Source organism: Manis javanica, chromosome 1 (assembly GCF_040802235.1).
Source record: "Manis javanica isolate MJ-LG chromosome 1, MJ_LKY, whole genome shotgun sequence".
In the NCBI taxonomy this organism is placed as follows: domain Eukaryota; kingdom Metazoa; phylum Chordata; class Mammalia; order Pholidota; family Manidae; genus Manis; species Manis javanica.
Genome location: NC_133156.1, coordinates 164,282,825 through 164,296,135, shown reverse-complemented (window position 1 = coordinate 164,296,135; position 13,311 = coordinate 164,282,825). Strand labels below are relative to the sequence as shown.

The 13,311-nt window shown below is 57.8% G+C and overlaps 2 protein-coding genes across 2 annotated transcripts in view; one reads left to right on the top strand and one right to left on the bottom strand.

Moving 5' to 3' along the window:
- FER1L5 (fer-1 like family member 5) overlaps window positions 1-13,311 on the top strand; it is a 50,461-nt gene that overhangs the window by 31,846 nt on the left and 5,304 nt on the right. Inside the window, 22 exon segments of the mRNA XM_017672814.3 lie at window positions 733-857; window positions 1,683-1,783; window positions 2,485-2,662; window positions 2,738-2,893; window positions 4,026-4,157; window positions 5,197-5,360; window positions 5,643-5,757; window positions 6,594-6,693; window positions 7,182-7,377; window positions 7,441-7,600; window positions 7,821-7,965; window positions 8,098-8,175; window positions 8,674-8,855; window positions 9,038-9,228; window positions 9,503-9,602; window positions 10,561-10,707; window positions 10,789-10,951; window positions 11,100-11,125; window positions 11,703-11,753; window positions 11,894-11,995; window positions 12,330-12,449; window positions 12,958-13,119. Coding sequence (XP_017528303.3) covers window positions 733-857; window positions 1,683-1,783; window positions 2,485-2,662; window positions 2,738-2,893; window positions 4,026-4,157; window positions 5,197-5,360; window positions 5,643-5,757; window positions 6,594-6,693; window positions 7,182-7,377; window positions 7,441-7,600; window positions 7,821-7,965; window positions 8,098-8,175; window positions 8,674-8,855; window positions 9,038-9,228; window positions 9,503-9,602; window positions 10,561-10,707; window positions 10,789-10,951; window positions 11,100-11,125; window positions 11,703-11,753; window positions 11,894-11,995; window positions 12,330-12,449; window positions 12,958-13,119 — 2,894 coding nt within the window.
- The window catches only part of LMAN2L (lectin, mannose binding 2 like), a 38,181-nt gene continuing 35,970 nt past the window's right edge, over window positions 11,101-13,311 (bottom strand). The window contains exon 9 of the mRNA XM_073240266.1: window positions 11,101-11,494. Within this exon, the coding sequence (XP_073096367.1) occupies window positions 11,484-11,494 (11 nt within the window). The 3' untranslated portion in view covers window positions 11,101-11,483. The remainder of the gene's footprint in view (window positions 11,495-13,311) is intronic.

The window sequence follows — 13,311 nt, the reverse complement described above, 5'->3', positions numbered from 1 at the left end:
TTTTGCTCTGCTTGCCCCACAGCTTTTCTGCTTCTGCTTTACTTTTGGCTTCTGTGGATTTCTTTCTTTTATGTCAACTTAGGAATACATCTCAGAAAAATGATCCATGACGTTTCATCTTGCTTTTCCTCTTCGTTTCACTAAGGAACATCGCTGGGGAGCATGGTCTGCCATGCCCATCACTGGCTTTGTCTGTACTTACTCCCCTGACTCTGTTCCTCACACAGGCCGGCCCTTTATGTGAGATGTGTGCCCACCCCAGCCACCCCGCATCTCCTCCTGAGCCCAGGGGCCACTCCTCTACCTCACAGACCACCCAGAAGGGAGGCCTACCTCGAGGCATGCCCCTGCCTTGGCATCTTGCCTGAAGTTAAGGGTGTGGGGTTCTGGAGCTAGATGTGTGCATTACAACCACCTGGCTGTGCCACCACAGGCAAACTACTTCTCATTACTAGCCTGGGTTTTCCCACCTGTAGACTGGGGACCCTGGAAGGCCACCTGACACACCGAGCACAATGGGTACCTGGTAAGGCCGTGTTCATTGAGGGGCATACCTTCTCACTCAGCCCTCAGCCCTCCCTTGGGCAGGAAGGGTCTGATCAGGATGATTATGAGTAGATCACACCACTGAGGAATGAAGCAGCTCAGGGAAGGTCCTCTGAGGGGGCACAGAGAGGGTAGGCCTTCCAGAGCCCCTCACACACCTGCCCTGCATGTGTCTCTGTGTCTCAGGGAACATCTACCATTATGTGCCCTGGTACAACACCAAGCCAGTTGTGGCTGTGACCTCCTACTGGGAGGATGTCAGCTTCCGCATGAACTGCCTCAACCTCCTCCACTTCACTCGGGACCGCCTGGTGAGTGGTGCTGGAGGGGGCACAGGGAAGGACCGGGATCACTGGAGGAGGCGTGGGAAAATGAAACACAGTCATAGGAAACCCGTCCTCAGCCCCCTCATGCGTTCCACACTGCTAACCAAAGAGCCAGCCCTGAAAACACAAAGATGAATAAACATACCCCTGACCTCACCATCTGGGAAGTTGGATGTGCAAATAATTACAGTGCAGTACAACTAGGCTGCAGTGGAGATACAGGTACCAGAGCCATAGGAGCAGAGAGATTTGGGGTAGGGGAGGGCAGATGAGAGGATAGTCATAGGAGGTGTTTGAAAAGGAGGTAACATTTGAGCAGTCTTGTAGAATGAGGAGTTTGCTGGGTGCATGGTGGGGGATGCAGAGAATAGAACAATGTTCAAAGACATGGTGATGTGAATGTCAGGGGTGGCGGGGACCTGGAGATGATGTGGAATAAGGCCAGAGAAGCTGGGAAGGGTCAGATTACAAAAGGTCTTAGGTGTCTGTTAAGAAAGGAATCCACTCAACAATTTTAGGTAGGAGAGCCACCTCAGACATGACTTGTGCCTACAGAAGGGAAGCCTAGGGTCAAGACCTCCACAGTCCCACCCCATCCTGGCTCCCTCCTGTCATCCATTTCTTCTGTTGGGTAGTGGGGAGTGTGTGTGGGGATCTCAGCCTTGCAAAGGCATGTAACAGCTTTAGACTAACATCCCTAGGTCACCCCTCAAAGATCCCCAAGTCCTGGGAAAACATCTGGGTCTAATCAGCCCTGTAGCCTGCCCTGGGAACCCCATGCTCACTTGCAATTTCTCTCCTGCTGGGCAGAAAGCCAATCTGGACACCCTGAGATCCATGAGGAATCCAAGGGACCCAGCCTTGCTCCCACAGTGGAAGAAGCTGCTGAGGGAGCTGGCAGAGGACTGCAAGTAGGCATGGGGCACTGCTCGGGGCTGGGGGCTCAGACCTGCACCCTACAGAGCTATCTCCACCACCACCCTCCCCACCACCTCCTCAAGAAACACGGCTCTGCTCAGATCCCTCCCCAGCTTAAACCCAAACAACAGAGCTGCTTCACTCCCACTCGGGCCCTCCAGGAAATGGTCCTGACCTTCCACACCCAGCATTGTCCCTGCTGTCCACACACACACCTGATGCAACTACCAAACCAAGTCTCTCCCCGTTATCCAGACAAGCTGCGTTTGCTTCTGGCCCACACCTTTTCCCTGGGGCTGCTCCCAGCTCTAGCGTCCTCTTGGGGCTCTGTCTGTTATGGAAGATCCATTATCAGGCCTCTCCCAGCCCCACCCCCCACTTGGATTCCCCCCCCACCCTCCAGGGTTTGGTTGGCCCCTGTCTCAGGGTCCATACCTGCATCCAGGAGGTTGTTGAGCAATGGCTTGGCACCCCTGGGGGTTGGGAGGATGGGAGAGGGATGGATGAGACCCAAGGGCCAGCCACAGTGAGCAGCAGCCTTCCTAAAGAAAAGCAGAGGACAGGGCAGGCCAGCAGAGGACGGGGCAGGCTCTCATGCCTAGGAAGGGCACGCTGGCCTACGGCAGGACAGGAGGCCGTGAAGTGGTGAAATGGAAAAGAGGCCCAGCCCCCTGCTTCCTGGTCCTGGCCACAGGCGCCCTCTGCCCTGCATGACTAATCAGCCCAAAGCCACCAACCTGGACCAGAAGAGGTGGCAGCTGCGCAGCCTCCTCCTGCAGGAACTGGCCCACAAAGCCAAGGAAGTCAAGCCTAGGGACATGCTGGCCACAGTGGAAGGCTGGCTATACCGCCTCAACGCTGTGCTCCCTGAGGTGGGCACGGACACCCTGGCCAGGGAGCAGGCCCTGGAGCTGGTTGCACAGACCTGATGCTCTCCTGCCTGGCAGCCCCAGGTGAGCCTCCCGGACGTGATGATCTGGCTGGTGTCCAACAAGCAGCGAGTGGCCTACGCACAGGTGCCTGCCCACAGCATCTTGTTCTCCCCGGCAGGGGCCCTGCACTCCGGCAGGTTCTGTGGGAAGACACAGACCCTCCTCCTGCAGGTGGGGAAGCCGGGAATTGTCAGGGGAGGAGAGGGCCCAGAAATCCCAAGGAGAAGCCCTGAACCCTTGGGCAGTACCCCAGAGCCTCCCCATGGGCACACCCACTCCTATTTCCCCTGCCCTTTGCCAGGTGACCCGGGGTTAAATAGTCTCCAGAGGAAGGCAGGGGCCTGACCATGTGGCTGACACCATGTCCATGTCCCTCAAATTTTTCTCCTCCGTCATCTTCACGCCACACCTGGTTCAGACCCTCGTCATCTCCCCTGGACCATGATGGGTGCTGTCCTCAGTATTTAATGCCTATAAGGTTTAGGCACCAGCCCATCATGTCAGATGTAAGCCATCAATAAGGCTGACTGGCCACCACCACCACCCTGATGACAGCCCCTGCTTCCAGCCCTCCACAGAAAGGCAGGTGGGGGCCACCCCCTCCCTCTCAGAGATATCCTGGCTCCCCATTGCCTCCTGCCTGGCCAGGCCCAGCCCCCTCTCACTGCATCAGCCCTCCTGGGCCCCACACTCCTAACATAGGATCCCTCTGGCTCTCCCCACCCCAACTCCCTTTGCCCTTCCCACCACCCATGCCCATCTGAGTCCTCCTCATCCCACAAGAACCACTGACATTGAATCCTGGCTCCTCCACTCCTTGGCTTATATGACCCTGGGCCAACTCCTGCCCAGGCCTCAGTCTGCTCCCCTGTAAAACAGGCCCAATAATAACGCCCAACTCATGACGGCATGTGAGGATCAGCACACGCTCCACATTCAGCACTTAACACAGTGCCTGACCCGCAGCCAGCACACAATAACCCAGGGCTAGGTGACTGTCAATGTCACTTGTCATCACTGCTCCTCCTGGAGCCTTCCCAGGCTCCCTAGGGGCTCTGCCCCTCTCCCCTCCAAGGCGCCCCCAGCCTCTTTATTACACTGTGGTCACAGGTAAAACCATTTGCATGCTGGCTCCCACTCCGGGAGGCAGGAAGGCTATGCCCTCCACTTTTTAGCCCCAGCATGCAGCTAAGTGTAAGGTCGCTGCTCCGGGACAGAGGCCGGTATGTGTGACTGTTCCAAGTGTGTGCCCTTCCCTCACCTGTGCCCCTGCCCCTGGGGAATTGGCCTGCTTCTGGCTCAGTACCCAGAGGGTGAAGGACAGAAGGGCATGCTCCCGGCCTCTCTCCGTGTCTGCATGTGGCTTGGCAACGTCGCAAACAGCAAGGATCTGCAGCTGCTCCGCCAGGGTGAAGTGGTCGTATATGCTGAGACGGTGAGCACGGCCCAGGGGGTGCAGGTGGGAGGGTTTGGCTACAACAGCCCAGCAGCCAAGGTGGAGAAAAACACTCCTGGCAGTCTGAGAATTGTGAAAGGGGGTCCAGTAGAGGCTTGGGTCCCTTGTTGGCAAGCCATAGGTGCGTGGTGACAGGGGAGAGCTGAGCGGTCCCCCGGGCTGGTGACTCTCTCCCTGATGGGGGATTCTGAGGAATTTCTCCCAGTAAGTTCAGGGCATGTGAGGTGAACAAGGCTCCAGCCCAACCTGGCAGCCTGAGACCCCTGCAGACCCCAGCTGGGTCCTCAGGTCAGCCCAGTGGTCACAGGAAGGGCCCTGGAACAGTCAGGGGAGCAAGAAATTGAGGCATCTTCCCACAGGACCATAAACCCAGGTGGGTGAGCAGTCAGGGGAACACAGGGCTCAGGAGAAGGCTCTGAGAGCGGAGGGGAAGTAAGTCTTGAGTTTCTGACTTTTTAATTTACTGAGTTAAAACATTTTTATGGTTCCTAAGTTACATGTTATGGATGGATATATCATGATACATGGAACGGGCCCCTACACAGTTCTTGGAGACGCTGAAATGGAGGGAGGATTTGGGATGTGGTGCAGGGAGCAGAGACCATATGCCCAGTAGGGAACTGTGGAAGAAAAAGCTCAGAGGCAGCAAAGAGGTAGTCAGGGTGGGGCAGGCCTGGGTTTGCCTGGGTCAGCAGTACACCGGGAAGACAGGTTACCCTGCAGAGGCTGGCTAGCTCTAACATGGGCATCCACTCCACTCCGCCTCGGGAGCTAAGCCTCAGTCTCCTCCCCTGTGAGATGGGACTGTGGGGGTCACAGGGTAATCCCGCCCCCGACTGACAGCTGGACAAAGTGCTGCCTGGGTGGGTGGTAACACAAGCTCCTGGCCCGAGAGGGGGCCATGTGGCCCTTCCCTGCCTGACCACCATGTTTCTAGGAGGCTCCTGCAGCCCAGGGTGGGCCAACATTCCTCTGGGTGCTGGGGAGGCAGCAGGCACTGATGGCCTCCTTTCCCCAGTACGAGAACCAGGCCAAGTATAAAGACGAGTGGGGACCGCAGGGGCTGTACCGCTGCCCCCACTTCTCAGACGTCATGGGACACAAGGCCCTCCCCAAGGAGGACTTCAGGGAGCCCCATGGATGGCACTGGCAGGGCCAGTGGGCGGTGGAGCCTCAGAGGAGGTAAGGCTGGGCACAGGGCCTGCAGGCTGTGTGCCCCTGGATGTGCAGCAGGGGAGGTGACCCTTTCCACCCAAGGGCCAGTTCACAGCATCCCAAAGAGGGGGGCATCCAGCCATGCAGCCTGGTCCCAGGCCTGGGGTGCACAGACAAAGGGCCTGCCTCCCAGATGTCCTGTATGCCAGGCCCCACTGCCAGGCCTCACCCTCAGCCTACAGAGGAGATGCCTAGGGACCTGTGGGTTCAGGAAGATGTGCTGGGAACTTGGGGTCTTGCTGTCCCCAGACTCCTCCTGGACGTAGACATCAATAAGAGCCAGGTGCTGGAGGAGGTATATGAGAACCAGTGCCGTGACCCCGCGGGGGCCTGGGTGCCCGCAGCCATCCCCAACACAGACGTGGTGAGCAGGGGTGACGCTGCCTCAGGGATGTGGTTAGGTGGGGGCCACGTAAGCTGGGTTGTCTAGACCAGGGGTTACCATCTGAGCCCTCCTCCCCACACACGGCGGGGACCCTGGGTGAACATTGATGGGGTTTGTATTCCAGATGACAGGTAAAGATACTTAAATAGGACTGTAAGGAACAAAAGGGGACAGTGTTTCCTTCCCAGGCCTCTCTCAAAGGTAATGCTTCCCCTGAGGGAGAGACTGGTTAGAGCTAGTCAAAGTCATCACTGTCCATCCAGAACTTTCTAGTTTGATGGAAATATTCTTTATCTGCACCACCCATTGTGGATACTGAGTACTTGAAGTACTTGAAGTGTGGTACATGTGAGAGTAAGAAACTGGACTTTGCATTTTGTTTCATTTTGATTGATTGACATGTGAGCAGCCCTAGGAGGCTGGTGGCTGCTGCATTGGACAGCATGGACCTTGCCCATCTCTCCCACATGCTAACCTCCCCTCAACAAGGACAGAGCCGGCTTGGGTAGGGACAGCCCAGTCTCTAGCTGAGGTTTAGTCACACTATTTTGTTTACACAGACATTAATATGGTTATTTCCTATTTATGGTGAGTGAAACCGATTTTCCATTGATAGTGGTTACACAAAGTTTTCCTTTAAAAACAGCCATACAGTCAGTGAAAGCACACTGAGTGAATATGCTGGTGGCATTAGACACAGCAAATGCTGTTTGCTCAGCGTAGGAGGACGGGTAGGCGCACAAGTGGGTGGGAAGGCGGGGTGAGGGCCGCATCCTAGCTCAGACACTCCAGCCTTCCCTCTCTGTCACTCACAGGATGGACAGCCAGTGGAGGCCCGGGAGAATGTGAAGTGCCCCCAAGGCTGGCACGTTAAGAAGTGGGCCGTGGAACTGAACCCCACAGTGGACAGTGAGGGTCCGTCTCTGGTCACAGGCTGGGAGCAGGAGATCCCAGAGCTGCCCTGGTCAGACACTGCCCACAGCCTCAATGCAGCAAACTTCTGGGGGTGGATGGGCCTGCATTCCTGGGTGTCCTCCAGCCTCCAGAGAGCAGGGCCTCCACCCTTTCCAATGAGGGGGCCCCAGAGCAGGTTGTAAATGCCTCCCAAGCACTTGAACGGGAATCTGGTCATGGAGCCTGGGTAGCTCCAAGGAAGGAGCCATGGGCTGGCAGGCAGAAGACCTTGGCTCAAGGCACAGATGCTGTAACAGGCTGTGTGACTTTGTGCAGGCCAACCGATGTCTCTGGGCCTCACCTTGCTCATTTGTATGATGGGCAGTTGGTCACCACCCAGGTGACCCAGTGTGACCACACCTTCCCTTCTACATCTCAGGGCCAGAGAGGCCTGGACAGGAGGGCAGCTTCCCAGCCCACGGGCAGCCCTGGTCCTTCCTCCTCTGCAGGCTGGGAGTACGGAGCAGGTGTCCCACCCTCCGGCCTACCCCAGATCTGGAACTCGGTGGAGAAAACCTACTACTCCTGTCGTCGCCGGCGCTGGGTGCGTGTGCGCTGCCGGAATCGCGGGAGGCTGGGACCCGAGCAGGAGACCCTGTCCTTCCTGCAGCTGGTGAGGGGCTGTGCCAGGGGCTGGCCATGACTGTGGGCAGGGTCCTGCCATAGGTGCAGCAGGGTGACTGCTTTCTCCCTGCAGCCCCAGCCCAGCCTGGCAGAGGGGGAGGGCTGGGAGTATGGCACCTTCGGCTCCAAGTTCCACCTGAACCCTCAGCCCCAGAGCCGGTTCCGCCGCCGCTGCTGGCACCGCAGGCTGGCCCCCAATGAAGATGAGGGCGTTGCACCCATATTCCTCCTGGAGGGATCCTTGGTACAGCCTAGGGGCTTGGGTGACTCCTCCCTGCAGCCCCACCTCCAGGAGCCAGAGCCCAGCCAGAGATGCCCTGTGGCAGGGGTGGGGGTTGGGGCCCTGGATGCACATCCCCCGGCTTTGCAGGGTGGGGCCAAGGAGGGGAGAGGATGACAGGAGCCTGGGCTGGAGGAGACAGAAAAAGCAGCCAAGAGCCTCACAGAGAATGTCCTGGGCCCAGCATGTGGATCTGAAGGAGCAGACTAAGAAGCAAGAGGACCAGGTGTCATCCGGGCACCTGAAAAAATCCGTCAGGTGCCCCTGGAGGCCAGCCCCAGAGGACATCCAGCCACCTGCCCTGCCCTTCATCTACTGCATCTTCAACAGTGAGCACTGACCTGAGAGCGTGCTGGGAGGGAAGGGGACCCAGGCTCCCTGTTATCTGAGGGCAGGGAGCCAGGAGGAGGCAGGTGGGGATCCTGGGGGCAGGTGACCTACACAGCTCCTCTCTTACCCAGAGCCCCACTACTACCAGCTGTTCTGCTACATTTACCAGGCCCGGAACCTGACGTCCAACCAGATCCAGACATTCCAGGGTAGGCAGCAGGCACCCTAGTCCCCAAGCCCCCAGGAGCCCCACTATATGGCCACCCAGCAGTATAAAGAAGGTGGCAAGGAAGGGGGTGACACACATGCAGACCCCTCCCCCCACCAGCTCATGGCCTTAGTTTGGGGAAAAGACACAAAAACAAGGAATACAAGGCTGCTCGAGCTGTGGAAGCAAGAAGGGGAGCTGAGGAGGCTTTACCCCAGCCTGGTCCCCAGAACTCCTCCAGAAGAGCCACCTGGCCCTCCATCTCTGTGACACCCAGGCTTCAACCATGGTAGTGTAAAATAGTCGTGGATGAAGCCGAATGATCCTTGGCCTCAGGTTACCCACACAGCTGCTCTGTGGCTGATGCTGAGGTGGCCTGCTGGACAGCTGGCCGTGGCTGCCCCCGCCTGGGCCTCCCTGGGTACCTGGTCTGGTGGAGGCAGCAGCCAGAAAGAAGAGCCTCAGGCACTCAATGCTCTCCTCTCCTTCCACCCCCCAGGACCCTTCATTCGGTTGGTCTTCTTGAACCACAGCCAGTGCACCCGAAACCTGAGAGACTCTGTAGCCCCCACGTGGGCCCAGACGCTCATCTTCCAGCACCTGCTTCTGTATGAGAACCCCCAGGACACCAAAGACAGCCCACCCCTCGTGGTGTTGGAACTGTGGCAGAGGGACTCCCAGGTAAGGCGGGCTGGCTGGGCAGGGTTGCTGAGAACATACGGAGACTGTTCCCGTGGGTGTGATGCTCAGCATCACGTGACATAAATATTAGCCCTTAGTCTAGAGCTGCTGGCATCCCAGTGGGGAGCCAGAACCCTGCCAGCTTTGCCTTCCAAGTTCTGCAAACCTCCCCTTCTGTCCAGGGCAAGGAGAGCTTGTGGGGAAAGAGCATGTTGTGCCCGGTGGTCTGGCTGGATGTCCAAAACCGGATCCTTCCCCCCATGAGATGGCACCCCCTTGTAAAACAGTTGGGGGAGGAAGAGGGCGAGGTCTCGGCGTGCTGCGAGCTGATCCTGCAGACCAAGGTACTGGGAGGGAGGGCCTGGCGGGGAATGTGGTGCTCAAACCCCACCCCGCCCCACGTTCCCATAGCCAGAGGTCCCCAACTCCACCCCCTCAGGAAAGGCCTGGGGCCTGGGAACCTGAACACAACTGGTGATGCCTGTCTGCCCATCTCTCCTAGTTCCCCTGACAGCTTCTGCCCATGGGGCACTGGGGCCTCAGCTTGAACTGAGCCTTCTTGGAACCTGCTTGAGTTGGGGGTGGGGGACAGAAGGACCAGTCCGGTGGGGCCTCAAGCTCCCTACTCTCCCACCTTATCCTCAGAGTCTCATAGGGAACCTGCCGATATTAAGTGTTCCCTGGAAGAATGGGGTCTACACACTCCCCAGGAGCATCCAGCCTACGCTAAAGAAAATGGCTATTGAGGTGATGATTGTGTGGGGTGGGGAGGGCAAGGGGAGTACAAGCATGTCTCAGAGTAGTGGAGCATGGAGGAGCTCTCTGCTGGCCCTCTTTAGGCTTCCTGACTACCTGACCCAAAGTTTGGACCCCAAAAGGATACACTGTCTGAGAGATGGAGGAAGACAGGAGAGAAATGAAAAGCAGGAGCTCTAACAGAATAGTGTAATTTAATGCAAATCTCTGCAGTGGGTGCAAAGAGTTTTAGCATTCATTGTCACATTTGAGCCTCATGCTCTGTGGTAGGGACAACCTTTCAGAGAAGGAAATTGAAGTGCTCAGATAATGTATCCCCTGCATGTGACACAGACCAAGTGGCACAGCCAGAATTCGGTCCCAGCCCTCCCTCACTCCAAATGCTAGGAGGTGTCTCACCAACCACTAGCATGGAGGTCCCCACATCGGAACCTCTGTGCCCTGCCACAAATCTGGCTAAGAGCAAAAGATGGTCGGGTCCTCCAAGAGCAGGAAGCCCACTCCAGCGCCTTGAGGTGGCCTTATGAGGGAGCCCATGGGCATTTCCTGGGGTGCTGTGTCTGTCACCTGAGTGAGGTCACAGGGTGCTGGGTCACTGGCAGCCATGGAGTGCTAAGGGATACAAGTCATCAAGGAGCTCGATGGCATGAGGGACACCAGAACCTGCAGGCCTTGGAGGCAGCCAGCCTCAGACACTCCCTCCTGAGGCCTGACTAGAGGACAGAAGAGGCAGCAGGAGAGGAAGGGCAATCCTGAAGAGCACTGGAGGTCAGTGAGGGATGGTCAAGTGGCCAGAGGGCACCCAGGTTCTAGGACAAGTTCACCCAGCCTCATTCCCTGGGCCCACGGGTCTCCTGATGCACCATCACTTCAGGAGATCCTCTGTGTGCTCAGGACCCTGTTTCAGAGGCCCTGCCTGCCCCGCACCCGCCCTCCTCTGTCCTGGCAGATCCTGGTCTGGGGCCTTCGGAACATGGAGCAGGTGCACTCCCCCCAGCTCCTGGTGGAGTGCTGGGAAGAGTCCTTGCAGACAGAACCCATCCCAGACTTCCAGACCAACCCCAACTTCACCGAGTCGGTCCTCTTCCGTACGCTGGTAAGAAGGCCTCGGGTGAGAGCTGGGCAGCCCTCTCCTCCTGTGAGGCCCCCCCACTCCAGCCTGTTCTTGTGGCCACAGTACATGCCTACAGAGGAGGCCTATGCACTGGCCCTCACACTGAAGGTGGTGGACAATCAGGACTTTGGCCAACAGACTGTGGTGGGTCAGGCCAACATCGACTCCCTCCAGCCCTACTTCTGTGACCCCTGGGCCGAGGACTACGTGCCACCACAGCTCCCAAGTATGGCCCTTTCTCCTTGCCCTTTCCCAGGCCTCACTGACAAGCTGGCACTGGGGTGGGTGAGGCCATGGCTTCCCTGTGGGGTTGGGGTCCCTCCTCCTCATCCTTCTCACCTCTCCTGAGTCATGACTGCACTTTCTCCATACAGTGCTATCTGTGAACAAGCACCAGGAGGTGAGTCAGGGGCTGGAGTCCCACCTTCTCCCACACCATTATAGGGAACAACCTTTCTCTGAGGAGGGATGTGGTTGATCTGTGTGGTTCTATAGCCCAGTGAGGCCTGACTGTCCACAAGAGCTCAGTAATTCTCGTACATCAGAATTGCTGGAGGAAAGACCCAGGCATCAGCATTTTTTCCAGCCCCCTTCCCCAGTAATCCCAATGTTTTCAAGACTCAGAACTACTGCTGTAGAGCAGCACCTGTCCAGCTGGAATGTACAGGAATCCTTGGGACATTTTGAGCCAAAGCAGAGTCTGTTTCAGCAGGCCTGGGTGGGGCTTGAGCTTCTGCATTTCGGAGCTCTTCCAGAGTTCAGTCTGAAGCTGTGGGCAATAAAAATAAGACCTGTGCTAACCCTCCTCCTCCAATCCTGTATCTGAAGATCCCTGAGTTAAAAGGCCTCTGTGAGTGGCAAGGGAGCCAGGGAAGTAAGCACTGGCCTCAATCCACTCTTTCGCAGAAGTCAGAGATGGTGAGTGGGTGGCTGTGGGCTACCGGGCCTCCCCTTGCTCACCTGCTCTCATTTCTCAGCTCCTAGATTACCTCTTTGGGAAGTTCTGGTTCAAGTCCAGAGCAGCGGAGGTGATGTAGGCTCAGCCTTGGGGAACAGGAACAACCCCAAGCAACTCAGGGAGATGGGAGGTGGGGGGCAGCATGACCCGGGCAGCAGAAGGCCACTGTGCCTTCTGCCCGAAGGCCAGCGTGACCCTCTTCCCTGCCAGGACGAATATGAGCATGAAGTGGATTGGTGGAGCAAGCTGTTCTGGGCCACAGGGGATGCTGAGTCCCTGCAGTATAAGTACAAAGACTACCATACCCTGAAGGTTTGGAGACCCTGACGGGGGAGCTTGCTGGGGGAGGTGGAAGAAAGTTGGCTGGGAGAGGCCAGCAAACCTAGCCCTGCAGCACCAAGTGGGGGAGTTTCCTTGCGGTCTGCGCAAGACGCGAGGCCATACCTGCACCAGCTGCACCCTTGGGTGAACAGGCTGCCTGTGTCTGCAGCCCGCAGTGCTGCTTCTGGGCCCACTGACTGGGCAGACACACCGGGGAAGACCCAGCAGCTGGTGGTCCATCAGTGCCCTGACCCAGAATGGTCCCACTCTGGTCAAGCCCAGGCCTGCATCCCCACCAGCCCAGGTCCCACCCACCCTTGTGCAGGTATATGACTGTGAACTGGAGGCTGTGCCTGCCTTCCAAGGCCTGCAGGACTTCTGCCAGACCTTCAAACTCTACCAGGAACAGCCCAAGCTGGACAGCCCTGTGGTAGGGGAGTTCAAGGTGTGTGTCCACCCAGCTTCGGTGCCCCTTCTGTGCCCAGAAGACTCTAATAAAGGCCCTGGCTCTATATGCTTGTGAGGAGAAGACAGGGAGGGCTTGAAAATCAGTTCTGGGAGGCGGGGAGCAGACTGACTTATCAGGGGTTCAGGGTAGGTGCCTTTCCTGACACGGGTAGGGTGAGGGCCTTCTCACTCGCAGCTCTGGCCTGTGCTGGTCTCCCAAGCCCTGAGAGCCTTAGAGAGCAAGTTCAAACCTGATGGGTGGGTGGGGGTGGAATCAGAGTTCCCACCAGCAGAAACTCCAGTTCCTTGCCCCTCCTAACATGGTGGTCCCTGAAGATCGTCTTTGCTTGTACCCCTCTACCCGGCCTCACAGCCTCAGCCTGCCACCCACTTACCCCACTCTCTGCTGAGCTTCGACCAGGGGTGCCTCCTGGAGGGCTTTGTAGAGCCAGGCCAGTACTGCCAGGCTGGGCTGCCAGTACCTCCCCTCTCCAACACACACACAGGGTCTGTTCCGCGTCTACCCCTTCCCCGAGAATCCAGAAGCCCCCAGGCCACCCCGGCAGTTCTTGGTTTGGCCAGAGAGAGCGGACTTTCCTCAGCAGTGCGTGGTGCGGGTGTATGTGGTGCGTGCCATCAACCTGCAGCCCCAAGACTCCAATGGCCTGGTAATGGGCAGCCCCAACCTGCAGCGCCCACCTTCTGGGGCCCCACCCAGCCCAGAGCCCCACATCTTCCCAGAGCTCCCTCAGGCCGCTGCCACCAGACTGCCAACTCCCCACATGCTACCTGTGCTGCAAGGGCTCATTTCCACCCCACTCCCACCCTCCGTGACCAACCTGGACCGACACCATTTCCTG